The sequence below is a fragment of the Silurus aristotelis genome, assembly GCF_946808225.1.
Source record: "Silurus aristotelis genome assembly, chromosome: 17".
Taxonomy (NCBI): Eukaryota; Metazoa; Chordata; class Actinopteri; order Siluriformes; family Siluridae; genus Silurus; species Silurus aristotelis.
The window spans coordinates 23,004,000-23,031,396 of NC_139590.1; the positions used below are offsets into that span (position 1 = coordinate 23,004,000).

Genomic DNA, 27,397 nt, shown 5'->3' on the forward strand with positions numbered 1-27,397 from the left:
AACTGAAGCACTAAGTAGTAAACAGTTAAATTATGATTAATTATAATAATTATAATTTTAATTGCAGTCACAATAAGTTCAGATATCTCAATTTATTTATTTATTTATTTATTAACCAAACGCTCTTAAATTCACAATAATGAACACAAAATAATGTTGGGGCCATAATAAAAAATTATATTAAAACTTTCCCATAATTATTAATAAATATATATTTTGCCTTGTGTTTTTTTTTTTTTTTTTTTTTAATCAGCTCAGAGTTTTTGGATTTGTGGCACCTGAAACAGAACACCTGACATTGAATTTATTTCATAATAAGGGAGTTAAAAATTTAACTTTCACACATTTGTATTTATTTTACACACAATGTTTAGAGACAATATACTTTTCTCCTTATCAAAAACGTCTTTAGCTCATAATCAAGATTGAAGAAATGTTCAGTCCATAATCAAGAATTGTATTAAAACTCAATTAGCTTATAATGAATAAATAAATGTTCAGTCTTGTATTTGTACCACCTCACAGAACACCTAAAATCCGTGATTTATTTCAGGGATTTGAAAATAAAATCTATTGCAAACATTTGTATTTATTATGTATTTTGTATTTGTATTTACAAAAATGTTGTGGACGAAGTGGACTTCAATGAGCACATAAATACAATGTTGTTGTATTTCACCCATTTTACCACTAGAGGTCACCATTTACCATCGTCTCATTAATCCACTTGTAACTGTAGGGAAGCAAATTGGAAAGAGGAAGTTCACACGTCGGACGCGTCCTCCTTCCTCGACTTCATTTTTTGCCCAATCCAAGTGACTCTTAGTTTCTCGCCCATTATTCCAGTAACTCCTGGACACACTCTCTGGAATGTAGGGCTGGATTCAGGGGTCCTCTGCATTACACTTTATCAGGAATAAAAAAACACAAGGAGGAACTCTGCCAGGATCTGGAGTCATCATTATACAACTTCTGCACTATTATTATTATTTTTATTATTATTACTATTATTATTGGAATCATGCACGCTCTCGTGGCACTCCTCATAGTCGCGAGCCTGCGCCCTGCGCACCAGGAGGTTATAGATGACATTTTGGAAAGTTTGTCTAAAGGAGTCAATTTCTTTGAGCAGCAGAGCAGAAATATGAATCTGGATGGTGTTGTTGGTTATGTCATACTTCAAGGTGAGCTCTTCAATCAATCAAAATATATTTATTGACTATTTGATTAGTTCCAAAGGGACTATTGTTGAGAAGTTTTGCATCTCCTGACAAGCCCGTAGATGCCACTTTCTTTTTTTCTCGTGATCACGACTTAATTTTCTCGTGATCTCGACATAAATATTGTTTTTCTCGCGATCAAGACTTTCATAAAAACATTCTTTTAGAGGCAGCATCATTTTGGCAGCAGTTTACGCGCCGCTGCCACAAATGGTGTTGGTTAATATCCATGATGCTGCGATCATGCTGCCTCTAGAACACGCTCTTATGCCGAATACATAGAAAAATGATGTACTGATCAATATTCTAGATGAAGCATTATGTATAATAACCATAAGCATGTGGAGAAAATTAAGTCGTAATCACGAGGAAAAACAACTTTTGTTATGTCGAGATCACGAGACAATTTAGTCGTGATGCCGAGAAACCAAGAAAGAAAAATATATATAATGCATGGCCTCTTAAGACAAAAATAATATTTCATAAAGCTTTTATTTTCATGCATTTTTGCCTACATTTTCATTTTGATATGGTGGCCAGAAAAAGACTCACTCTAGGGTTGCTAGATTTTCCCCAACAAGGTCATGATACTGCTCCAGTCTCCCACATTGACCTTGACCTCATCATAACAATATTATAATTCTGGATCAAACATCTTCTCTAACATCAGGATGAGATCGGATTTTTTGGTATATGTACTGTATATTTTTTTTCCCAGCCCAGTTACAGCAAGCCACAAAATCCCAGACCCATTCGGATTCTCTAAACCTGTCGCAGCGCTCCATCGCCGTGTCTCTGGTCAAAAAGCTGGACAAGAGTTTAGCTCTTGCTGTCGCATCTCTTCAGCAGACGGATCCTAAATATTACAAAGGTAAATGTTCAAATGTTTATCTGATTACACGGATATAATTTGGTTTGGCCGGAATATAACATACCTTATAACTGAAGCAAATAAATCATATTCAAGGTGCAATAGATGATTGTTTGATCCCGTGGCTTTAGGATTTCAGGTCCAATCTGCTTGTTTGTGTTGGGATTTGCCTCCTGTCGTCATTTCATAGATTCTCCAGATCCTGAAAGCTGAGCTTCTGAACAAAGGCAAATTCAAACTGCTACTTAAACCTCCAAATGTACAGGCAAAAAAAGATGTGAGGTGGTATCAAAAGGTTTTGGGACTAGTTTTGTGACATGCCAACAGATGGCAGCACAAGGCTGCACGCGCAGTCACAGGGAGCACCGAAAATCAAAAGTCAGTTTCCCAAAGACATCGTCCTGTGTGACATCGAGCTGTGCAACTGGTGCTATTCTTACCACAAAGGTCGGTGTTTTGACACCATCGCGGAGAACCAGCGTGAATCAGAGAAGGTGCTTGACACGTTTCCAGGACACGTTCCAGAAGTGGCAGGAATGCTGGGAGCGCTGTATTGCGGTGTAAAGGGGACTGTTTTGAAGGTGATGGTGTGAAAACGTAGATAAATAAAGTACTTTTCTGCAAACAGAGCCAGTCTTGAGACTTTTTGATACCACCTCGTATATAAAACGAATACTGAGAAAAAATATTTAAAAAATGATTTGCACTTCCGGGTTAAATATCCAGTGAAACCTCTACTGGAGAAACAACAACACCACTGAGTTTCTTCCTTTAATGTTTCTCCAATAAAGCCTGAACTTTGTGTTTTTAGGTTTGCGCTCATTATTGTAGACCTACAGGATGTTAACAAGCTCCAAATCCAAACTCTGCACTATGCAGCCTTCAGTCCCAGTCGTCCTGTGTAATTAAACATTGTCTACACCTAATCAGTTTGTAAATCCCCTACAGAGTTCGAACCCGTCCTGTCGGCGTCCTTCTGGTCCTTGCCTAACGAATGGATCTCCACGGACCCTTCCCTCGCATACTCTACGCCGCGATCTGTCGAGTGTTACGACGAGCAGCTCGGGGATAAGTGCATGACGCTGCTGCTGGGAACCTGGTAAGAAAGAAAAAGTTCTATTTCATAAAGAAAAAAAGAAAAAAAAATCAATGCTCATCAAATCACACCTGTTTTATTCGGAAGGAAAGACGACGGGACGCCGTGCATCGTCACAAAGGCCTGCAGGGACACAATGACGCGATTCGGGTGTCCACACTACTCCCTGTCGCATCAGCTGCTCTACTTTATGATCGGGACGATGGTAATGAAGCTGAGCAAAGTTTTTTTTTATATCCCTGGCATTGTTTTTAATGTTTTCATATGTAATAATACTAATAAAAATAAAAACCACAGTGACGATGCGCTCAAAGTGTGAGGCGGAGACTAAACAAACTGTTCGGTACCAATACGTGTACCGTTACATGCCTATGGGGAACACATTTTTATAATGGTCTATAAAAATGTACTTTACCTGAACCTGATATCTGGGCTAAATGCGCTGTTGTCACGTGACATCACTTGTCAAAAGTTTGGACAATCCTCAAGACGCAAGCTACTGAACAACATCCTTTTGGAAATAGTCATTAATACATGCAAAGATATCGTCAAAATAAACTCAAATAATATAATATACTTGCATATAAATATATATACACAAATGCTTTGATTCGTTAAAAGGGCCGGATTGAGTTGTTTGTCTGTGATCAGTTGCAATGAATAAGCTTGATTCACTAAAACGAATCGGTTCGTAAGAGTCGTTTGTTCGCACTATGCTTGAATAGGAAGACGAGATTTCTTGCCATTGTTTTATGGTTGGATTTTTTTTTTTAAAAGCTGTAATTCGGTCGAGAAAACTGATACAATTTAGATTTTATACAGTGGGATACTGCTGGGGTGGCAAATGGGGTGGCAATGTTTTTTCTTATACACTTGTATAGTGACACTTGCCACCCCAGTAGATCCCCCCTGGTAAAAAAAGATGTAAAATGTAGCATCTAAGGAAATGGTAAGAGTACTGCCAAAGCTCTACCGCCTCTTCATCTTCTTCTTTCAGGTGCTCCCATTAGGGGTCTCCACAGCGGATCATCCAAATGCTCTCTACCACCATTGGGTCAAATTATTCGGAAATACACTCATAGTCCTTGAACAACTTTTGAACCGTGTGTCCAAAAAGTAAACCCTAGGCATGACTGGATTCCCTAAATTTAGATTTTGGATAATCGATACAGTATCACCAAAAGAAATATCACGATACTCATGTGTATCGATATATTATTACTGCCCAAGTGCTAAAATACCGCTTGCAGCTTTGTTATTATTGATATTATTATTATTATTAGAAAGGATGTGCCAGGATGCTGAAGGGAGAACTCCGGCTGTCACGGGTCAACATCACCGTGGAACACTATCAGAAGATTTTCTGCTCCAACATGATGAAGAGCAACCAGGAGATGAGCATCAAAGGCCTCACTTGGCAAATACAAGATATCTTCATGGAGAACAGTTAGTAATGACTGTAATCAATATACAGAATTATTATAACAATTTAATATCAGTTCAAAACAGGTCTTCAATGATCTATTCAGCTTACCTCGGGAGTGTGTAGAGAGGAGCGAGGAACGATGTTCTTGTCGAGCTATAAAGCAAAGGGGGGGGGGGGGGGGGACCTGCTTTGGCTTTTCGAACCAACAATCAGACCTGTACAGTCAGTGTTAGAGATTTTACAAGCGAATTTGTTGATTGAATGCCAATATATACGTATAGCATAAGCTATTTGAGTATGAAAGGTGAATGCTCTGAACTCCTGGTTGCAAAAACAGTCCAGAGTTTTTGAATTGAGAGGAGTTTCATCCTAGTTGGAGGTCTGATATAAGTTATATATGATGATATTTACCAGATATAGAAGGAGTCTCCGGTGTTGGCGCATTGTAAACGTACTTTTCTTGTTCAGGACACAGGAATTTAAGCTTTTTGTGTTGGGTTTTTTTTTTCTGTAACATTCAAGCTTTTTTTCAGTTCTTTTATGTGGGCTGGCTGGATTCTCGGACTTTTATAAAGCTGCTTGGCTGCAGCACATTCTGGCCTGGCAGGACAAAGACCTGGGCTGCTTTGGGAAAGATGGTGAGTGTGTGAACTAAAATGAACGTACACCAGCGTTGGATAGTGAGGTAGTAAATGTAATACATTACTGCACTTAAGTAGCTTTTTCCTGTATCTGTAAACTGCTGTCGTATTTCCATTTGACTTTTACTCCACTACAGTCAAATATTTGACTTTTTACTCAACTACATTTTGTGAAATCAGTCCTTTTTATTTATGAGGATAAAAACTTAAAAACACGCAGCGAGTCACCAATCAGGATCGAGCGCACGCTCTGTTTTAAACCGGTCTTGATTGGCGCTTGGTGTATCTACTGATCACCAACATACAGTTCAGCATCAGTTCAACATCAAGCAGAACATTTAGAGAGGAAGAAATGATGAAGAAACTCCAGACTCGAACTCGACACAGGACAAATACTTTTGTACTTTTTCGCTGACATACAACAACATAATTGTAACTTTAAGATTTATTGTAAACAGCAAAACATTCTCACCGGCTCTTCTTTTCCTCTCAGACGACTACTCACAAATGTTTGAGGAATTTTTAGACGCAGCGCACAAGCGAGTGAAGAGGAGGGAGAAAACTCTGAAAGGTGCGAAACATGGTTCAAAAATGTCATTTAATAGGAATGAGAGATAAAAAAAAAAAAAAAAAAGAGATGTGCTTTTGTAATCCTGTTTAATTTTGGAAAATGATTACAATCAAAAAATCTTTTGATTTATTTTTTTATTTTACTAAATTCGATTATTTAGCATTTTTCCGTTCGGTAAATAAGATAACAATACTGTCTTTTTCTGCAGACGGATGCTCGAGTCACACGACAGGCGTGGCCATGAGTGCATTGGGCGGTTACATCAACTTTTACCTGTCGGAGCAGGACATTACAAAACGACCACTGGTGTAAAAAAAAAAAAAATGACATCCAATAATATAAATACACGTTTATTCTGTAGCCGAAAAAATATTTATTCTTTATTTTTATTCAACAGTAAATATTACGTCAGTATTAAATATTATATCGGCGCGACGGCATTGATGTTGAGAAACGTTTTAAAGAAAAATAAATGATAAATAAATGTTTGTGGAAATATTCCGGTGTTCTGCGGTTTTACTGGATATTAGTGGAATTGTTAGTTGGGTTTCGTGATAAACCTGAGCAAGTATGGGTTCGGTCGTTCAGAGTCGCTAGTCGTTCCATCCGATGACTTCGTAGCACAGAGCTTTCAACATGCGAGCCTCGTACGTCACTGTGTTTTTCCCCATGTGTGTGCGCTCCTCCTCCAGAGGCTGCTCGATGACGGCTGGGACGTCTTTACCGTACACTTTAAAGAGAGAACGGAGGCATAATTAATACTTTTTTTTTTAAGAATTCTGCGATTTGATTGGTCCAAAGCTTTATATCGAGACTTGATATGATATGTAGCATATACACAAGGTGGTTATAAAAAAGTTTGGAGTCTAGCATGCCGCAGACCTGGTCGCTTTCGCTGTATGTCCCCCCGTTAGACGCCTTAAAACCTGGTGGTAGAACTCGCTATTGACGTTGTGGCCCCTGGGGACGAATTCTCGATGCACCATGGGAAAAAGACGATGACCTGCCTCGCCTTACTTGTTCATGGAGATGATGGGGTCTTGTACACCCAGTTTTCTCGTCCACGGCACGCTGGTGGAGTTCTTGTCACACTTCTATGTGATGTTCCTTCGCACGTGAGGATCGCCTGCACTGTTCCGTCTGTTCTCCGACGATCATCATGTACAATAACGGTTTTGACATTTTCAGGGGTTGAGCTCGTTAAAGGTCTTCCTGATCTCTTGTCGACTTCCGGTGATGTTCTTGATCTCTCTTGAAGCAGACGTGAGAACCCATTGAACGGGATTTGCCCAGACTTTCACGCTTGCTCAGAATAGCACCAGTCGCTCCTGATGTACACAGGACGATGTCTTTTAGCTTTTAATGAAGGTTGGTGCTCCCTGTGACTGTGCGTGCAGCCTCGTGTTGTCTGTTGGCGCGTCACAAAACTAGTCTCGGAACTTTTCGATACCCCGTATATACCACCTCGTTGATACCACCTCGTACAACAGCCGACGCTTCGTGTCTAATCATATCTAATATGGTTCTCTCATACGGAGATGTTTGTGCAAGTCATAGTCATTTGCATTATACTTCGCTACAAACTAGCTAAACAAAGAGAAGCTACATATTGGGATGCTGAATCTTCACTCACTATCGACTCGCCGATGCTAATGATCCAATACCGACCCGCTCCCCGAAATGTTTTACTGAAAGAACACTCACGCTCGCAGTGTTCCAGGAACTGGATGCAGTCCTGCACCACAGTGTCCCTCAGCATGATCATGTGCTTGGCCATGTTCTCCAGCAGGGACAGGAAGCACCTCTTAATGTAGAACCACGTATCTGTACCGAGCTGAAATTCATACACGGATTAACCGTTATACCGCAATATCCCACATATGATTAAAATCATATACTTTCAAAAGGGGTTCTTGTATGAACTGAAGCCACACTGTTTAGTAGAATTGTATATATGTATATATATCTTTTTAAATAAAACATATCCTGGCTTAGACAAGTACAGAACTCGGCTGAAATCGTGCATTTAAGTCCACGTTTGTCTCAGCACGGCTCTGAGAACGGAAAAAAAAAAGGCCGTGTTTGTTCAGCTGCTCGTTGTGGAGCGCACTTCCGCTTTGGCACAATAAAAATAAATACCCCCTGCAGAAGAGAGGGATTGTAGGAGCGCTCGACACTGGAGGATGTGCAAGAGACAGAGGGAAAGAAAGAAGACGTGAAATACGCAGCACCTTCTTGTTGTACGGCTCCAGGCTCTTGATGACGCGAGAAATACCGAAGTCGTAGTTGCCTTTCGCGCAATACAGGGTCCTGCAGCGACACAAGGACCGTGCGTTAGTGCAAATAGTCTGGAGAAAAAGCAACTTTTGAAGGTGCATTAGTGCCCTCAAGTGGCTAAATAGGCAAAGTGCAACAATTATTTAAATTTTATTTACTAAACCCCACCTCCAATTTTGTTATTTGTAAACGATTATGTACACAAAGCTCCACCCCCCAGAAGATATGTGACAAATTAGACTTTAGTAGTGACTTGAATATGATTTTTTGCCATATATTATTAATGATAGATAAATGTACCAACATTTTTTTGTACTGTTGCTCACTAATACTGATGGTGGGCGGAGTTAGAGCGTGTCAAAACGGAGTTCTATATATTTTTTTTTCTGATTAAAGCATTATTTAAGTACATGTTCTACATCTAATTGAGAGAATTTGTATTAAATAAAATGTTCTGTCAATACTGTTATATACACTATACAGACAAAAGTATTGGGACACCTGGCTTTTCCAGCCACATGTCTTCTAGGATGTGGTAGCATTAAGGTTCCCTTCACTTGAACGTGTGGAAGATCACCTCCTATTGAGCTCCAAACCCTATTGAACAACTTTGGGACAAATCTTTCATGCTGACTGCACCCCAGGCCTCCTCACCTCACCGTCATCACTTTACTAGCATCCTTGTGGCTGATCAAATCTCCACTAAAAATCTAGATGAACATCTTCCCAGAAGAATGGAGCTTATTATAACTCAAATGTGGACTGGGATATTCAGGTGTCCACAAACCTTTGTCCAGTGTACCTTGTACAATTCTTAGATTTCTACATGACTTTTCCCACCGTATATCTCTGATATAAAACCTGTTGTGTTACCCGATCACCAGGTTCACGATGCAGAGATGAAACACCTTCTTGTCCGGGTCATTGTACGAGATCTGCTCTTCCTCCTTCTCGATTTTCCTCATCAGCTCCTCAGCCTTTAAACAAACCATACACAAGAGCACTCAAGAATTATTGGCACCCTCGAAGAATGGCAAAATAATCCAAATAATAATAATAGATATTTGCTAACAGACGAGAAATCGTATAAACGTTTACATTCGGAGAACATTATTTTTTTTCATTTTCTATTCCAGTTTTTATGATACACTTCACATAAAAATGTTGTACAATGTTCCTTTTCTGGCATTGCTATTATTTATTGCGTTCTTAGTATTTATTTTGTTATTTTATTGTTTCACTTCTACGCCACACTGTCAATCATTCTGACCAACAAATATATTAACGGCAAATAAATAGCATAATATATTCTTCTTCTTCTTATTATTATTATTATTATTATCGTTTTATCAGTCCACAGCATTCCTCTAATCCGATACTGATGCAGAACAGTCTTTACCTCTTCGTTTTGGCTCGTCATGATGTACGACACACACAGGTTAGCCAGAACGATCGCGCTCACGTTGAGGATCTGAAATATAAAAATGGCTGCTTATTCAGGAAAGAGTAAAGATCGCCAAAACACGGTCAAACGATATCGATATGGACACGGCAAGCTTTCAACACCACACTGAACGTCCCATGCAGTCAAACGCTTCGCATGCTAGCACGCGTTTTACCGAAGGCTTTCGTTTGCAGGGACACTCCTGAATGTTAAACTGTTCCATCTAGTGAGCGAAAACAAACACATACAAATTTAATACAAATCCTACAACTGGGTCACAGCCAATTTAATTCCCGGGCATTATTTAAATTCATGCAAATTCATAGTTTACTATGTATGTCAAATCAAATGCAGTGCATAATGAGATTTTTTGTGCATGTACTGTTATTTGTTTTATTTATTTGACATTTTTAGGTTTTCATTTAACCCTCCTGTGAGTCCACATAGGGCGAGAGAGAGAGAGAGAGAGAGAGAGAGAGAGAGAGAGAGAGAGAGAGAGAGAGAATATGATGGAATTGTGTCGAAAGAAAAATCATTTAAATATTTCACATATGAAATCTGGCCAGTTAAATTATTTAAATAAAACAAACAAATAAATAAATAAATTAGAGAACGCGTGCCCTAAAAAGAAAAAAAGAAATCCTAAATTCGATGGGTTTTTTTTATTATTATTTTTTTATTTTAATTTTTTCTTACAAATTAATTACACAAATATAAAAGTTAGGGTTAACTACATATGTATTATGTTAGGAGGATTTTATTTTTTTTATTATTTTCTCAACAAGGATCTAACCAGCCCGAATAAAAAAACTTTATCAGTAATCACACTACAATGCAAAGTCAAGAGTCTCTGTCATTTTTTATTACTTTAGAATAATAATTATTATCATTATTTACCATTAAATTAAACTTTTTTTCCACCGGAAGTACACCGTATTTCGTGAACGTGCCGCTGAAACCTACAGAAATGCATCCGAATTCCTTTGCACTCACGTTATCGTAGTGTTTCTTCACGATGGGCTCGTAGAATCCGATGGCCTCTTTGTATTTGTTCTCCTGCATGAAGAGCACGTGTGCTACGTTCAGCTTCCACGTGTCGTGCTCGTTGCAGAACTCCACCGACTTGCGGAAAATCTTCTCCACCATGCTGTAGTTCTCACGGTTCCAGTAGATCTTAGCCTGCGCCATCAGCACGGGGATGTATCTGCAAAAAAATTAATAGATCATAAATAAAAAAGACATTTACTCACCTGAGAGCGAATGAGTGATAGAAGTGAAGATGAGAAGGTTTGAACACGTACTCCTCCAGAAGCTGATCGTAATCTTCCACTGCTTTCCTCAGAACCTCGTCGTCCCGCGTGCGCCGTGATTCCTGCACCTTCAGGGGGAAAAACGCCTTTAAGTGTACAATTATATCTTTTATATCAATTCAGTGTAAAATCCTGCATTCTGATTGGTCGGTTCGACTGAAACAACTAAGAAAAACTAAAAAAATAATAATAACGTTATTATTACATGCTATTGTTCTTTGTCTTTTTCCATCCATCCATCCATCCATCCATCCATCCATCCATCCATCCATCCATCCGTCTTTCCCTGTTTTCATTCACCAGTTCATTTATATCTATCCATTCATTTCTATCTATTGTTCTTTGTCTTTTTCTATCTATCTATCTATCTATCTATCTATCTATCTATCTATCTATCTATCTATCTATCTATCTATCTATCTATCTATCTATCTATCCATCCATCCATCCATCCATCCATCCATCCATCCATCCATCCACCCACCCACCCACCCACCCACCCACCCACCCACCCATCCATCCTTATTTTCATTCATCATTTCATTTATATCTATTCAATTATTCATTCATTCATATCTATCTATTGTTCTTTGTCTTTTTCCATCCATCCATCCATCCATCCAGGTTTCATTTATCAGTTCATTCATATCTATCTATTTTTCTTTGTCTTTCTCTATCCATCCATCCATCCATCCATCCATCCATCCATCCATCCATCCATCCATCCATCCATCCATATTTTTATTCATCATTTCATTTATATCTATTTATTAATTCGTCTATCTATTGCCCTTTGTCTTTTTCTATCCATCCATCCATCCATCCATCCATCCATCCATCCATCCATCCATCCATCCATCCATCCATCCATCCATCCATCCATCCATCCATCTATCCGGGTTTCATTCATCAGTTAATTTACATTTATCTATTCATTCATATCTATCTATTGTTTTTTGTCTTTTTCTATCCATCCATCCATCCATCCATCCATCCATCCATCCATCCATCCATCCATCATATTTTCTTTAATTTATACTCTATATATTGTTCATTGTTTTTCATCTATCTATCTATCTATCTATCTATCTATCTATCTATCTATCTATCTATCTATCTATCTATCTATCTATCTATCTATCTATCTATCTATCTATCTATCTATCTATCTGTGTTGAACATCACAGTTTGTGCTGATGAACTCTGCCTCTCTGGTCTTGTGTTATTAACTCATTAATGAAGAAAGAAACTGATGAAGGAACGCTTCTTACTGTCTAGAGCTGATATAACGTGTAATAACAATAGTTAACTAATGCAACTATAAACGGATAAAAAGTATGACATTCTTTAATATATAAAATAAGGAAAAAAATGTAACCTGCTTGGTGACCTTGCGTAGCTGCTCGGTCAGCTTTCCCGCCATGTCATCTAACTTCCGAAACGCCTGCAGGAGAACACACGCAAAAAAAGCTCAGGTTTTGCTAAAGTACTGTAAGAGCGACAGCTGTAGTTCCGAGTATTCGTCAACAGAGGGCAGTGTGTGAAACTGGATGCATGAAACTTGGTAAATAATAAGAAATTTAAATTGATTTATTTTAGTGTATTTTTAGTGTAAACAGTTTTACTCTGTTTCAGCACACAGCAAACATTTGGGTGTGCATGAATAAATAAAAAATAAATAAATAAATAATAATAATAAATAATAAATGTCTCCAACCTCAGCATTCTTCTCCTGATCTACCTCTTACCTCGTCTTTAAAACGTCCTACCTGCCCGCTCCCTCTAATGAACTCATTCTACATTATTCTTTCGCTTGGTAAATAGGATTAGCAGCAAAAAAGGCTTGTCTATGACTTTATTAACAACCTTATTTTGCTTATTTACAACGGTATTAGAGGAGGCCACTGTATATTTACCTCCTCAGGAGCGGTTTGACTCGTCAGCAGGGCGTCCAGAAACTCATACAGGTACTGAATACAGAGAAGAAAACCAAAACAAACCAGCACACACACACAATCATTATCAAAACCAAGCTTCTGCATCAGTAACACTGAATAGTATTCAAACTCCTTAACGTCTGCGGTGTTCCAACCGTAAAAATGAGGGGCTTAAACATCTTTTTCTTACTGGAGAAAGGAACTTGTACGTGAGGTGTGCGTTTTCAGCCAACACGTCGGCAGCCATGTCGAAATACTGTGAGTAAAGATAATAATGAATATTTAAGCACAGAACAGACGGACATTCGCAGCAGGAAACAAGAGATTAGAAATCTTTAGGCAACCTAAAAAAAAGCAATGAAGAAATGGTGTGATTGATTTTATTGTTCTTTGTCACCTCGTATTTACAGTAAAGCAGGAGCAGGTTGCCGAAGGTAGCGGGAGGAAAAGGGCTCTGCTGCAGGAGGAAGGCGAGCTTCTCGAAGCCTTCGGTCGGCTTGGTGTCCATGTTCATGAGGGCCTGGTTGTGAAGCGTGACCGGGTCGAGCTCCTGCGTTTAGAAAACAAACAAGCAATGCTTATGTGAAGGATCCGGCTAGTGATAGTACCATCATCTTAATTCAATATTACACCTATTGTTTTATCTGCGAGGGATTTTTCCACAGGGTGACATGAGGCAGTGGTTTGTAATGTCAATGCCGGAAAGTTTATTTTTTCTTCCAAATGCCACCGATCCCGAACACCTTTGTTTAAACGTTAAAATTCGTACTTCATATGGATCTTTAATGGATTGTATCGCTAGAGGACACTAGAGGGCAGCAAACCACGTATCTCTGGCTATGCACTGAGATGGTATGGAGATGCACACACTGCTGACACTAGAGGGCAGCAAACCACGTATCGCAGGCTATGCACCGAGAAGGCATTGAAATGCACACAATGCTGACACTAGAGGACACTAGAGGGCAGCAAACCGCGTATCGCAGGCTATGCACCGAACACACACTGCTGACACTAGAGGGCAGCAAACCACTAAGCGAAACAACTTCCAATCCAAAGAGTTGCACAAACCTTTAAAACGTTTCTCATTTATAATAATCAGCTTTAAAAAGAATCACGAATTGAAATATACCTAATGCAGAGAAATCTTTATCCAACGTTGTAACATGTAGAAACATTTGGTGTTTACTTTGCAAAAAAACAAAAAACAAAGCAGCGATCTATTTCGGGGGTCTGACTAGGCAGGGCACGTCTCAGTGCGTCTCCCGCAGGGCTGAACAAACATTTGTGTCAGTCAGGGGGGCAGAGTTTATAACAGAGTTTATTATTTCTCCCCAGGTGTTTAGAAAGAAGCATGTCTCTGCAGCTTTTCATCAGTTTACACAGGTATGTGTGCCAACAAGCCTTGAACTCCCATCAGTGTCACAGAGGAACCTTCATTTCAAACCTTTCACTCAAATCATTTTGCAGATGATTTGTCTGGTCAGAAAGCGAAAAAGGTTCATCGATGAACTCATTAAAAAAGAATCGCATCCATGACCAAGCACGCCTGCTGGAAAACATGTCAGCACCGACAGGCATGCAGCTCATCTGACAGCTTCTGCTCGCAAAGACAAGCTCAAAAATGCAGTGCCGTTTGAGTTACTGATGGAGATGGAGGTAAAAAAAACAAAACAACAACACATATGATAGAGTGTGGGGAAAAAAAAAAAGAATGACAAGTACCTCTTCTGACCTGGGAGGCATATCCGTTAGCGCTTCTTGAGCATCATCATCTGTAGAGGTCGAAAATAAGACAAAGAAACGAAGGCAATTACATTTTCTTCAGGATTCCACGGAATATTATGCGCTTTAGAGTCATAAAAGATGATTCTTGATATCGGATGATAAAGCTCCCTCACTACTTCATACACCGTTACCCCGTCACTACTTCATACACCGGAGCAGCTATAGAGTCAAGGGCCTTGCTCAGGGCCCCAGGAGTGGCACCTTGGTGTGGCTGGGATTTAAACTTACCATCTTTGTATACCAAGACCGACGTTTCCGTATATGACCTCTGTGACCTTTACTTTGACCTCCTGATCAAGCACAACTCAAACACTGCGCTGTTGTTTTGTCTATAGTTTCTACTCACACTTCTTCAGCTGATATTCGATGGCTGCTTTCAGGTTAAACGCTTCGATCAAGGCGGTCTCGTGCAGCACGAGCGTGTTTCCCACGCTTTTCACTTCGATCCCTTCGGTTGTCATGCCGACTCCGAGTTCTGCGCATTAAAAAAAATGGTAATCAATAAACTGATTGTTTTCGGCGTCTCAGTTATTAGTAATACGAGCAATATTTATGGAAATACGCACAAAAATAAACCTTGGACTGAACTTGTGTTGTTTTTCTCTGATTAAATCGAACTGAACATTATGTCTGTTATATAAGCTCATTTTTGGAAAATGACATCATGACAAGCCCAAGAGGTTCATGTTGGAACGGAAAATAAAGGTTATCCCCTTATGCAAGAAGAAGAAGTAGAAGCCGGCGTTTATTTATTTATTTTTTCAATGAGATAATGAGCAGATATAAACCTGGGTGCTCCCTGATCCCACGCTCGATGATCTCGCGGATGTACTTGAGGGCTGCGGCGTACTGCCTGAGGCTGTAGTAACACAGGGCGATGTTGTAGGCCAAATCTGGAGACGGAAAAATAAAATAAAATAAATGAGACACAGTGAAAGATGGAGATCTCCCATACCGCAACCACTTCCAGACTGAAACGAAACGACTACCCTGAGGGCCGCCGGCTCGTCCTGCCAATATAAACATGTCATTTTATGGATTCACAGATCACTTTCCCTGTTTGTATGGAAATGTATCTGAACATTAATTTCCTCAAAACGAAAACATGGAACACAACACACTATTAAATACGGCTCTATAACTGCATGCACGTGGAGTATGCACAGTATTTTTGGAGGAAATGAGGAAAACAGAGATGTCACAATGGAGATGTGTCCTGTTGACACCAACAAGACTTGAAAATATTCTACGTCGTGACCTGGCCTAGCCTACCTAGAAGTCTTAAAGAAGGGTGATCAGTATGGGGTATTAAACTCTCATTTGTAACAAATTACAGCACATAATTTATCAAAACTGAGCAATTTACAGTACCATACTGTATAAACTACATAGTACATGTGTATGCGGAGTGGAGGGCGGAGCATATGCTCGATTATTCATCTGTATATGAATAATTAAAGATAAATTCTCTTTATAAATCTCTCGAATACAATAATACATAGCCGACTGCCGTACATTTAATTATAATATATACTCAGTGGAGGATGAAGTACACAAACTCGGTAAAATTTGACTCCAGTAAAAGTGTCCTTTTAAACTTTCACTTGAGAAAAAGTACAAAAGTATTTACCTTCAAATGTACTTAAGTATCCACAGTGCTATGATTTATTATGACTATAATGTTCCTATTATCGTTTTTATCCCAAGACTCTTGCCAAGAACGCCAACCAAAATCTTGCTGCGTGTTTGACCTGTTACGGTTTTTTATCCACAAATAAATAAAAAGGAACGACTGATTTCGCAAAATGTAGTAAAAAAGTGCGATATTTCACTTTAAAATGTAGGGAAGTTAAAAGTCTCCCTAAGCGGAAATACTTCAGTAAAGTTCACACAAAAAAAGCGACTTGAATACAGTAACGAATTACATTTACTTTGTTACTGGGGAAGCAGTAACTCAGTGGTAAAGGGTTAATGATTGGAAAGTTGGGGGTCACCAAGCTGCCACTCTTTGGCCCTTAAACAAGAACTTTAAAAACTATGTTCAAGTAAAAAGCACCTTTTTTCTGGTGTTATAACTGCTATAACATAAGCGAGGAAAGGAACTAATGTTAATGTAATTATAGAAATTATGAAACGTTCCTCTCCAATCTTTGTACCATAAGGAAAATTCAACATGATATGATAAAGGAGAAATAATGAACTTCATGGTGGTATCAGGAACTCTATCACACCATGTTGCTGTTGATTATCCTCCTATACCCTTATTACACAGAGCACTTTTTTTCCCTCACATACTGTATGTGTTCAATATTCCAGGAAATAAAGAACGTCTCCAATGTGAGTGGTTTTACACATGCAAATAAAACTGATTGAGTGTGTGGACTGAAGTGTGTGTCTGTGTGTGTAAGAGAAACATAGTCTTGGTTTGCTCACCTGGCTGGTATCCCAGCACTTGCATGGCGCCTGTAAACTTGGAGCAGGCCTTCTCGTATTCTCCGAGCTTATACAGCAAGCAGCCCTGGTCCACTTCGGTGTCCGGGTCGTCTACGGGCAACTGCTCCACCAAAGCCTGGAACCAGAATTCTTTATTTAATTTTAGCCAAAATAAAAAAATCAGCTACTTCCAAGTGCATGTAGAGGTCAGTAAACTCAAAGAGCTAAAACCCAAAGCCAGTATAAAGGCATCTCAACAGCAAAAAAGAAAACGGTCAGAATATTAACGGTACTTTATAGCGAAATAAAACATATAACTCACCATCGCGGCTGGAAAGTCTTCCTCACCGTACTTTATAGCGGCTTGAAGTTTTATCATCTGCAGGCGAACGAGAACGGATCGAGGAATTAGCATTATTTTAATGAATTTTATTCTAACTGGTTTAAATTTTTTTATTTTTTTTTATTAAATGGATTCAATAAAATGAAATAAATAAAAAAAAAAAAATGCAATTACATCGTTTACATTTGTTAGATCCCATTTGGGGAATACAGATGTGTATATATAAGTGTGTGTGTGTGTGTGTGTGTGTGTGTGTGTGTGTGTGTGTGTGTGTGTGTGTGTGTGTGTGTGTGTGTGTGTGTTTTTTACATTAATTTTTTTTTTCTGAAGATATATTCTACTTAACTGTTCTGTTTTTTTTGTTTTTTTTTAGCAGACTTTAACATACGTCTTCATCTCTTCCATCCTTCATTCATTCGCTCCCTTGATATTATCAGGGTTTTCTCCTTTTAAGAGATACTCTGGAAGCTGGACATAAAAAAACGCTAAAGAATCCATATCGCTAAACTGTCGTAGCAACGCGACGATTTCGCATCCAAAGACATCGTATAAAATTGAGTGCTGCCAACAGTTTGGGGAATGAGAAAGTAAGGTGTCCAGATACTTTTAATATTTTGTGAAAAATAAACAGCTACAATAATTACACAAATGTGACTATTGCCTTATGAATGAATTAGAACATGTCCATCTTTTATTTTATTGAGGTCGTATAAAATACAGTGCTGATTATAGTTTTCGAGTAATGGCACGTTACGGGTCTTTCCCAGTCCCGAGGTTTGTCTTCACAACATCATAAACAGAACCTAAACCACTAATTGAAGCGGTAAAACGCTACGGATTTGGTTGCGGAAGCATAATCTCGGGGTATATTTTCACAGCTGTGCATCTGATGACTAACCAATGCCGGGCATTTTAAAGGTGAACGAAATGCTTGTAAGCATCTACACTACTGCCCCTTTTAAATGTGTTTTATTTGCAAACCCTAAAATCTGCAGTAACATCATTCTGAGAAACGCTTTTCTTCTACACCAGGGTGGATCAGATCACCTTGGTTTGACTCGTAGGGTTGTCCAGAAGAAACGTGGCTTTCATTGCATCCTGGAAAGCACAAGCTCCATACAGGGACTGCGCATAGTACAGTTTATAGTCTTCCACCTCTGGGTGCAGCTGAATGAGCTGCTCGTAACAATCTGCTGCGCTGGCGAAATCTTGCACATTGTAATAGCAGTAACCCAGAAGAGACAGAGCTGCTCTAGACTGCACAAAAAAAGAGAAAACAGAGTAGAAGAACAGTCACAGGATTTAGAGAACAGTTTATATATATATATTAAAAAAAAAGCATGCACAGAAGAGTTTCTGAACAATCAAAGCATGAACAGAACAGTCATAGACAGTCACAGCGTGTAAAAACAGTCATAGAACTGTCACAGTTTAAACACAATTGTCTTAGAACAGATACAGCATTCACAGAACAGACAGAGAACAGTCACAACATGTACATCGGAGTCATTGAACCGTCAGAGCATGTGCAGAAGGGTCACAGAACAGTCACAGCACGTACACAAGTGTCATAGAACAGTCATAATATGTACGGAAAAGTAATAGAACAGTCATAAGATCTACGGAAGAGTCTTAAAATAGATATAGCATAAAGAGAAGAGTCATAGAACAGTCAGAGGATGAACAGAAGAGTCATATAACAGTCAGAGCATGTAGAGAAGGGTCACAGAACAGTCACAGCACGTTCACAAGTGTCATAAAACAGTCTTAATATGTACAGAAAAGTAATAGAACAGTCAGAAGATCTACGGAAGAGTCATAAAACAGATATAGCATAAAGAGAAGAGTCATAGAACAGTCAGAGCATGAACAGAAGAGTCAGAGCATGTAGAGAAGGATCACAGAACAGTCACAGAACAGTCACAGCACGTACACAAGTGTCATAGAACAGTCTTAATATGTACAGAAGAGTAATAGAACAGTCAGAAGATCTACGGAAGAGTCATAAAACAGATATAGCATGAAGAGAGGGACATAGAACAGTCAGAGCATGAACAGAAGAGTCATAGAACAGTCAGAGTATGTACGAAACAATCACAGCATGTACAGAACAGTCACAGCATGTATTGAAGTGTCATAAAACAGTCACAGTATGTACCAAAATGTCATAGAGCAGTCACAGCATGTACACAAGTGTCATAGAGCAGTCACAGCATGTACAGAAGAGTCATAGAGAAGTCAAAGCATGTACAGAAGAGTAATAAAAAAAAGTCACAGCATGTAAGGAAGGGTCATAAAAAGATATGGCATGAAGAGAAGAGTCATATAACATTCACAGCCTGTACAGAAGAGACATAGAACAGTCACAATATATGCAGAACAGTCACAACACATATAGCAGTGCCAGAGAACAATCTCAGCATATAAACAGTCATAGAACAGCCACAGCATGCACAGAACAGGTATAAACAGTCATAGAACAGCCACAGCATGCACAGAACAGGTATAAACAGTAATAGAACAGCCACAGCATGCACAGAACAGGTATAAACATTCATAGAACAGCCACAGCATGTGCAGAACAGGTATAAACATTAATAGAACAGCCACAGCATGCGCAGAACAGGTACAAACAGTAACAGAACAGAACAGGTATAAACATTCATAGAACAGCCACAGCATGTGCAGAACAGGTATAAACAGTAACAGAACAGCCACAGCATGTGCAGAACAGGTACAAACAGTAACAGAACGGAACAGGTATAAACATTCATAGAACAGCCACAGCATGTGCAGAACAGGTATAAACATTCATAGAACAGCCACAGCATGTGCAGAACAGGTACAAACAGTAACAGAACAGAACAGGTATAAACATTCATAGAACAGCCACAGCATGTACAGAACAGGTATAAACATTCATAGAACAGCCACAGCATGTGCAGAACAGGTATAAACATTCATATAACAACCACAGCATGTACAGAACAGGTATAAACATTCATAGAACAGCCACAGCATGTGCAGAACAGGTATAAACATTCATAGAACAGCCACAGCATGTGCAGAACAGGTATAAACAGTAACAGAACAGCCACAGCATGTGCAGAACAGGTATAAACATTCATAGAATAGTCACAGCATGTACAGAACAGGTATAAACATTCATAGAACAGCCACAGCATGTGCAGAACAGGTATAAACATTCATAGAACAGCCACAGCATGTGCAGAACATGTATAAACATTCATAGAATAGTCACAGCATGTGCAGAACAGGTATAAACATTCATAGAACAGCCACAGCATGTACAGAACAGGTATAAACATTCATAGAACAGCCACAGCATGTGCAAAACAGGTATAAACATTCATAGAACAGCCACAGCATGTGCAGAACAGGTATAAACCTTCATAGAACAGCCACAGCATGTGCAGAGCAGGTATAAACCTTCATAGAACAGCCACAGCATGTGCAGAGCAGGTATGAACATTCATAGAACAGCCACAGCATGTGCAGAACAGGTATAAACATTCATAGAATAGTCACAGCATGTACAGAACAGGTATAAACATTCATAGAACAGCCACAGCATGTGCAGAACAGGTATAAACAGTAACAGAACAGCCACAGCATGTGCAGAACAGGTATAAACATTCATAGAACAGCCACAGCATGTACAGAACAGGTATAAACATTCATAGAACAGCCACAGCATGTTCAGAACAGGTATAAACAGTAACAGAACAGCCACAGCATGTGCAGAGCAGGTATAAACATTCATAGAACAGCCACAGCATGTGCAGAACAGGTATAAACATTCATAGAATAGTCACAGCATGTACAGAACAGGTATAAACATTCATAGAACAGCCACAGCATGTGCAGAACAGGTATAAACAGTAACAGAACAGCCACAGCATGTGCAGAACAGGTATAAACATTCATAGAACAGCCACAGCATGTACAGAACAGGTATAAACATTCATAGAACAGCCACAGCATGTGCAGAACAGGTATAAACATTCATAGAATAGTCACAGCATGTACAGAAGTGTCATAGAAGAGACACATGTAGTAACACTAAACACCGAGTAGGAATGCAATGGGACTTACTTTCATGTTTTTCTGCAGTTCGTTGCTCAGGATGTGAATGGCGTCTACATAACGCCCGTCTTTAATCTGTAAATATAATTTATAATAAAATAAATAAAAGTAGAAAATAAACAATACGATTACAAATAGCGCGTGAGGTAGCTAAGCTAAGCCTAAAGTCAGCCTGAACTCACCAGTTTATAAACCGTAGCGGTGAAATCGCCATCTTTAATCGGTGTCAGCGTCATTTCCACACACTTTATTTATTTCATAATAGTAAATAAATACCATTAAAGCGCGCACTTCTGACTGACGCTTAACAACGTTGCAGCCTGTATCAACGACGCACAAGATTCCGTTACTTAGCAACAACACCGGAACCGGAAATCCTTCCCTTTAGCGTCCTTCGTGTAAAACAAAACAAAAAAAAACATTAATAACAACCTTATCATATTTGTTACTGAGATTTAAACTCGCAAAATCAAATATCACAAATATAATTGATTCAATTTAGAAGTATTTTAAAAACTTTTACAAATATGTTTTATGTTTGCGGTCATAATTCAGTATACATGTATATTTGCTACATTATTAATTATTAAATAAATAAAACGGATTTATTTATTAATATACTGTATATATTATTATTATATAATAAAAATTTGCATTCATATTATTTCTAAGATGTGTTATACTATTTGTTATTATATATGTAAACAAAACAAAGGATAATATACGTTTAATTAATAAACAGATACAAACAACTAAAAAAAAAAAATTGCTAATATTTATATATTTTTTGTATAAATAATAACACTATTTCTGGAACTACAACAACTACTACTACTACTACTACTACTACTACTACTACTACTACTACTACTACTAATAATAATAATAATAATAATAATAATAATAATAATAATAACATTCTGCAAAACTTTGACCAGTGGATGTTTATTAGAATCACAAAACTAATATCAATACTGTGCATTTCACTCCCAGGCCTTTAGTGATGTCCTGCCTGAATCAATCCTCCTCTTAATACCATCATTATCAAGTCAAGAGTCAAGTCAAGAGGCTTTTATTCTTATTATCATTTCTACTATACACAGTGGTACACAGTACACAGTAAAAACAAGACAACGTTCCTCCAGAACCCTGGTGCTACACTAAACAACATAAAGCTACAACACACAACATAAAACTACATCAAGTGCATCGAGTGCAACTGAGTGCAAACAGTGCAGATGAAAAACAGTACAGACAGACAGTGCAGACAGACAACAGTACGGACAGACAGACAAAACAAGACAGTGTGGGACAAAACACATAACACACGAGAGTGCCGACAACTAAACCTACTGTATACTCTAAGAGTGACTATAACCAAGATTATATGTAAACAAACACAATGTAGTGCAAAAACAGCAGTAGCAGCAGTCAAGAGGTGCAAAAAAAGGTGCAAAAAAACAGCATGTAAACAGTATAATATGGTTAAATATATATATTAAATAAATGGTGGTGGAATAGATTGAGATGAGTAATGAATTTTGACCCCACGTCTATAGAACCCATCTATATATTGTAGAAAAAGGCAGTAGAACAGAGCGCTGCATCACAGACTCGAATCTCGTACAGCAAAAATGAATGCAAGAAACCCAATGAACACAATTCAACACAAATCTTTTTGTTGAGTTGAAATGAAGGCAAATTTGGAGTTTTTGTGCAAATTCAACAGGAAAGAAAACACAAACGTATAAATGGAAAAGGTTACACAACAGTTAAGTTGTGTAACACCTTTTGCCTTATATGTCTTTTATCCTACTTATATTGTAGTTTTAGCAGTTTTTGTTTGCTTTTTCAATTTTTTTGTTTAGCCTTTTTTTTGCCCTGCCAAAACTTTGTCTAATAATTCTCACTTGAAGTGTTATAACCCTGCAGGGGGAAAAATCCTGTCCAAATTACAAAGACTTGCTTATACATGTGTGCTTCTGTGTCTGTGTGTGTATGTGTGTGTGTCAGCTCAGATGATGGAGAGAAAAGGAGAGGGTGTGCGTGTGTGTGTGTGTGTGTGTGTGTGTGTGTGTGTGTGTGTGTGTGTGTGTGTGTGTGTTGTATATTTATAGGTTTCTGAAGCGTGTGCTGAGTATTGAGGCTGCGTCCGGACACTGCTGAGAGAAAACCCCAACTGAGGACACACACTGAGCTGCAGACAGCAACAGGTACAACAGAAATTTGCACTTCTTTCAGATTCTTTTGATGTTTCTAACATTGCATTTCATTCCGAATTCTTTATTTATCCATGTGCTGAGAGTTAAATGCAGCATGGTGAGGTATTAAAGTTCGAGGGTGCGGTTATGGAGCCTCTTTAAGGGGTTAATGTTGGAATTTTCAGGAAAGTTTATTGCATTGTGGAATCAGTTACAGCTAAGACACAACCTATAAAACGACAAAAAGAAGCATTTTGCCAGTTGTTGTTTTCAGTAAATTTAATAGACCAAGCTCGAAAACGTCTAAGCATCAAAAACAACATTGAAGGATATTAAAAGAATTATGAAATTATGCAGGATTTAAAAAAAAAAATGTGGGTACAGAATTCAGAGATGTTAAAGTAAAGGTTAAAAACAACTCAGAAGGCAGGTATGATCCATTGAGGACGGTGGAGGCATTCAGAGCTTCAAATCTAGTCCAGTTTATCTTCCAAAAGAAGTCAGACAGCCAAAAATGTCTCAAAAATAGAAAGCGAATTTTAAGCCAAAGAACAGATTATGCAGGAACTGTATAAATGTGGAGCTGTTTAGAGCTGTGTCTCTCTAAATACTAGGATTGAAGACAGAAATCTAAATATAAATGTTAAGATTCTTCTAAAAGGATATTGTAAAGGCAGTTGTTGTGTTGATGTATGTATCGGATAAATATATGGGATAAATGCACAAGATAAATAAAGTACCAGTTTATTTTTTATTATTTTCAACATTTACATTAAAACTGAAGACATCCAAACTATTAAAGAACAGGTGTGGAATTAGCAAACAAAAATGTGAAGCCAGAATATGTTCTACATTTTCAACTGTCCAAAGTATCTACATTTAGTTTTCATGGCAGCTTGGCAAATTTACGGCATTCTCGCATCAGATTCACATGTCTTGCCAAGAGTTTATTTCTGACATTTCTTGCCTTCTTAATGTGCTTTAGAGCATCAGTTGTCTTGAGCAGAGGCAAGAATGAGTACAGAGACCACCGCCCTATAGACCACCTACTGTACAAATTCATAGATTGCACTCAGTTAAGGAAAGAGAAAAGGACAGTCCATCACTACTTTAAGAAATGAAGGTCAGTCAATCCCAAATAAATCTCAAGAGCTTTGAATGCATCACCAAGTGCAGTCTCCAAAACCATCAACTGCTATGATAAAACAGGCTCTCATGAGGAAAGGAAGACTAAGAGCTACCTCTGCTGCAGAGGATACGTTTATTAGAATTACTTGATTTAGATATCAATTTACATAAATGCTTCTCAAAGTTCAAGTGCCATATTTTAACAATCACTGTTTAGACATCTTCATGGTCGAATAGCGGCAAAGAAACTATTGTTTCGGGAAAAAACATGCAGAAGAGACTTGCTTGGGTTAAGAAACACAAGGAACGGACAGACGGTGAACATACGGTTCTTAGATGTTTGGTTCCCACTGTAAAGCATGGAGGAGGAGGTGTGATGACGTGGGGATGCTTATCTGGTAACAATATTGGTGAATTTGCCAAAATGTAGGCAATTAGTGGGACCAGTGTTTGTTTTCCAACAAGACAATGAAATCTCTTGGTTATATAAGAACTATTTGTCCAAGAAAAACAGTGATGGAGGGCTTCATCAGATGACCTGGGTTTCACAATCATCCAATCTAAATTCTGTTGAGATGGGTTTGAAATAAGTTGGGTGGGAGAGTGAAGGAAAAGCAGCCAACCAGCACTCAACACCTCTGGGAACTCCTCAAGAAGTTCGCAAAACCATTCCAGTTGACTACTTTATGAGGCTGACTGACAAAATACAAAGCTGTCAAAAAGAGTTTTTTGTTCAATTCCAAACATGTTCTTTTGTAGTTTGGATGTCTTCAGTATCAGTGTACATGTAAATGTGGAAATAATAAAAATGAAGAAAAATCAATGAAGGAGAAGACAAACTGGTACAGTACACGAGATAAAATTATATGATGTATGTACATGATAAATGAATGGGATGTATGAAATAAATGAACATTTGAGGCGAGATTGAAAGCTGTGAAGGTAAAAAAATATCCAGAATTTGTAAATGTGGTAAATAATCGAGCTATTCACAGCTCATTAAAGCAAAGCTGTAGTGAACATATAAACTGGGAAATGATATGTATAAAGATTGTGTGATGATTTTATGCTCAACATAATAAATCACCTTTTAGAAAATTATTCTTAAATATGTGAACATTCAATTGCTGTTTGTCTTCATGCACTTATCCAAAAAAGTAGTAACTTTATTCCAGATGGGATCTGGGATAAGGATGTGGGTACGGAATGTTCCGGCTGCCGGACAAAAATCTCTAAACATCTCAGCGCTCATGCTCCTCCTCCTGGTTTTTTCCATTTTTGTGTTTGGCTTGCCAGGATGGGTTTCAGGTTGAGCTTGCTGCTTCTTGCTCTAACCACGGCCGTCGTGCTCGGCCAAAAGAAACGCCCTGTTACTAAGGAATGGAACTACCGTGACGGATGTGAGTTCCTTTTTGGTCATGGAAAAATTTACAAGAAAATGCAGGAAAAAAAAAAAAAAAACAGCTTTTATTATTTCCTTCCAGCTGAGAAAGTGAGCATGAGGAATGTGGCGAATCTGACTCAAGTTCTGGATGACTGGAGGTTCGATATCTTGAACCAGGTGAAGAGCAACCACCAGACCTTGCTGCCTGATTACTCCAGGTACCAAGATGTCATGATATATTTCCATGATCAAGATGGCAGGCTGTAAAAAAGAAAAATCTATAGCCAGAAAGGAAAATTGCTGGTTTGGGTTTTGCGGTGGAAGCAAACCAGTTCCTGGATTTATTTAGGAGCAGAACATGTTATTATGGCTACTGGAAATGCTGCATGTTCATTTAAGGGCTTCCTGGATGGTTTGGATACATGTCAATGATAGTTCCACTTAGAGTTTTTACTTTATTTTCAGGATCCATTCTCTGTCTGAGGCTGTGGACGACTTGTTCAAGGAGTTCAACGCCTTGAAAGCCCACCTCGGCGAGCTGACGGAGAAGTTCACGCCAGTCGAGACCTTCATCGACGAACTGAAGATGGAGAAGGCCAACGCTCCCGCAGCCACCGTTCCCGTCACTCCAGGACGAAGGAGACTGGTCAAAGCTCGAGCTCCAGCTTCGTGAAGCCACTGAACGTCCAGGACTTTCTGTTAGAGCTGGTACTCTCTCCTAATCCATACATATAAACATACTCTCTCTGTACATATATATACAATTAGTCAAAAAATGCATTTCGATAGCATTTTACTTTTGTTTTCTTCTTTTTAGCATCTTGTTACTGCATGTTGCTGGGAAACAGGTAATACACAAAATGCTGAACCATCCAAATCGCCCCCGTTTTGTGGCTTCTGGCTGCATGGCAGAGCAACAAAAATATATGGTATAAACAGCTCAATATATCAATCTATACTTGTAGAATCATCGATTTGGATTTATTAATGACATTATTTATGTACACATTCTGTAGAATTCTGTGTCAAATCAGTGGAGGAGTTTTATATAGATTTGATGTCAAAACGTATTGTAATGAGGACATGTATTACTTGGAGCACGTTTTAGAAGATTATTGTGCATTTAGAGGATTTCTCTCTGAGCATGGTGACGTGGTGCTTTATTTCTTCTGGCTCATGATCTAAGCTACGAATAAAATACGATGTTTGCATGAACTTGA

The 27,397-nt window shown here is 38.5% G+C and overlaps 3 protein-coding genes across 5 annotated transcripts; 2 read left to right on the forward strand and 1 right to left on the reverse strand.

The window, feature by feature from the left end:
* Positions 1 to 710: 710 nt before the first annotated feature.
* Positions 711 to 6,593, forward strand: cUnh16orf89 (chromosome Un C16orf89 homolog). Its single transcript, XM_083566565.1, has 8 exons — positions 711 to 1,184; positions 1,939 to 2,091; positions 3,040 to 3,190; positions 3,275 to 3,392; positions 4,471 to 4,633; positions 5,147 to 5,251; positions 5,748 to 5,825; positions 6,034 to 6,593. The coding sequence occupies exons 1-8, from the start codon at positions 1,022 to 1,024 to the stop codon at positions 6,135 to 6,137; spliced, it is 1,035 nt and encodes a 344-aa protein (XP_083422691.1). The 5' UTR covers positions 711 to 1,021; the 3' UTR covers positions 6,138 to 6,593.
* ift70 (intraflagellar transport 70) lies at positions 6,175 to 26,081 on the reverse strand. Of its 3 annotated transcripts, none has more exons than XM_083566519.1 (19): positions 25,881 to 26,081; positions 21,474 to 21,539; positions 18,405 to 18,614; positions 17,337 to 17,393; positions 17,015 to 17,150; positions 15,370 to 15,474; positions 14,928 to 15,056; positions 14,519 to 14,568; positions 13,191 to 13,343; positions 12,984 to 13,049; positions 12,773 to 12,826; positions 12,235 to 12,300; positions 10,848 to 10,924; positions 10,540 to 10,750; positions 9,502 to 9,573; positions 8,976 to 9,079; positions 8,057 to 8,135; positions 7,530 to 7,659; positions 6,175 to 6,555 (listed from the first exon to the last, which is right to left on the reverse strand). In XM_083566519.1, exons 2-19 carry the CDS (start codon positions 21,477 to 21,479, stop codon positions 6,419 to 6,421), a joined length of 1,842 nt encoding a protein of 613 aa, XP_083422645.1. In that variant the 5' UTR covers positions 21,480 to 21,539; positions 25,881 to 26,081; the 3' UTR covers positions 6,175 to 6,418. The 3 variants fall into 3 exon arrangements, with proteins under 3 accessions (XP_083422645.1, XP_083422644.1, XP_083422643.1); XM_083566518.1 differs by lacking the exon at positions 25,881 to 26,081 and adding an exon at positions 21,647 to 21,856 and having other exon boundaries at positions 12,247 to 12,300; XM_083566517.1 differs by lacking the exon at positions 25,881 to 26,081 and adding an exon at positions 21,647 to 21,856.
* On the forward strand, positions 23,520 to 27,397 carry LOC310740113 (uncharacterized protein). Its single transcript, XM_083566591.1, has 5 exons — positions 23,520 to 23,677; positions 26,090 to 26,193; positions 26,278 to 26,395; positions 26,643 to 26,885; positions 26,995 to 27,397. The coding sequence occupies exons 2-4, from the start codon at positions 26,091 to 26,093 to the stop codon at positions 26,848 to 26,850; spliced, it is 429 nt and encodes a 142-aa protein (XP_083422717.1). The 5' UTR covers positions 23,520 to 23,677; position 26,090; the 3' UTR covers positions 26,851 to 26,885; positions 26,995 to 27,397.

What these genes read in the sequence shown, in the direction of transcription:
- cUnh16orf89 (XM_083566565.1), top strand. Translation starts at nt 1,022, where the DNA reads ATGCACGCTCTCGTGGCACTCCTCATAGTCGCGAGCCTGCGCCCTGCG. An exon ending in ACGCTGCTGCTGGGAACCTG is followed by an intron (nt 3,191 to 3,274) that starts GTAAGAAAGAAA and finishes TTTATTCGGAAG; the next exon opens with GAAAGACGACGGGACGCCGT. An exon ending in GAGGGAGAAAACTCTGAAAG is followed by an intron (nt 5,826 to 6,033) that starts GTGCGAAACATG and finishes CTTTTTCTGCAG; the next exon opens with ACGGATGCTCGAGTCACACG.
- ift70 (XM_083566517.1), bottom strand. Translation starts at nt 21,700, where the DNA reads ATGACGCTGACACCGATTAAAGATGGCGATTTCACCGCTACGGTTTAT. An exon ending in TGAAGAAACACTACGATAAC is followed by an intron (nt 9,574 to 10,539) that starts GTGAGTGCAAAG and finishes TTTATATTTCAG; the next exon opens with ATCCTCAACGTGAGCGCGAT. An exon ending in TGGAGCCGTACAACAAGAAG is followed by an intron (nt 7,660 to 8,056) that starts GTGCTGCGTATT and finishes TATGAATTTCAG; the next exon opens with CTCGGTACAGATACGTGGTT.
- LOC310740113 (XM_083566591.1), top strand. Translation starts at nt 26,091, where the DNA reads ATGGGTTTCAGGTTGAGCTTGCTGCTTCTTGCTCTAACCACGGCCGTC. An exon ending in ATGGAACTACCGTGACGGAT is followed by an intron (nt 26,194 to 26,277) that starts GTGAGTTCCTTT and finishes ATTTCCTTCCAG; the next exon opens with CTGAGAAAGTGAGCATGAGG. An exon ending in TTGCTGCCTGATTACTCCAG is followed by an intron (nt 26,396 to 26,642) that starts GTACCAAGATGT and finishes CTTTATTTTCAG; the next exon opens with GATCCATTCTCTGTCTGAGG.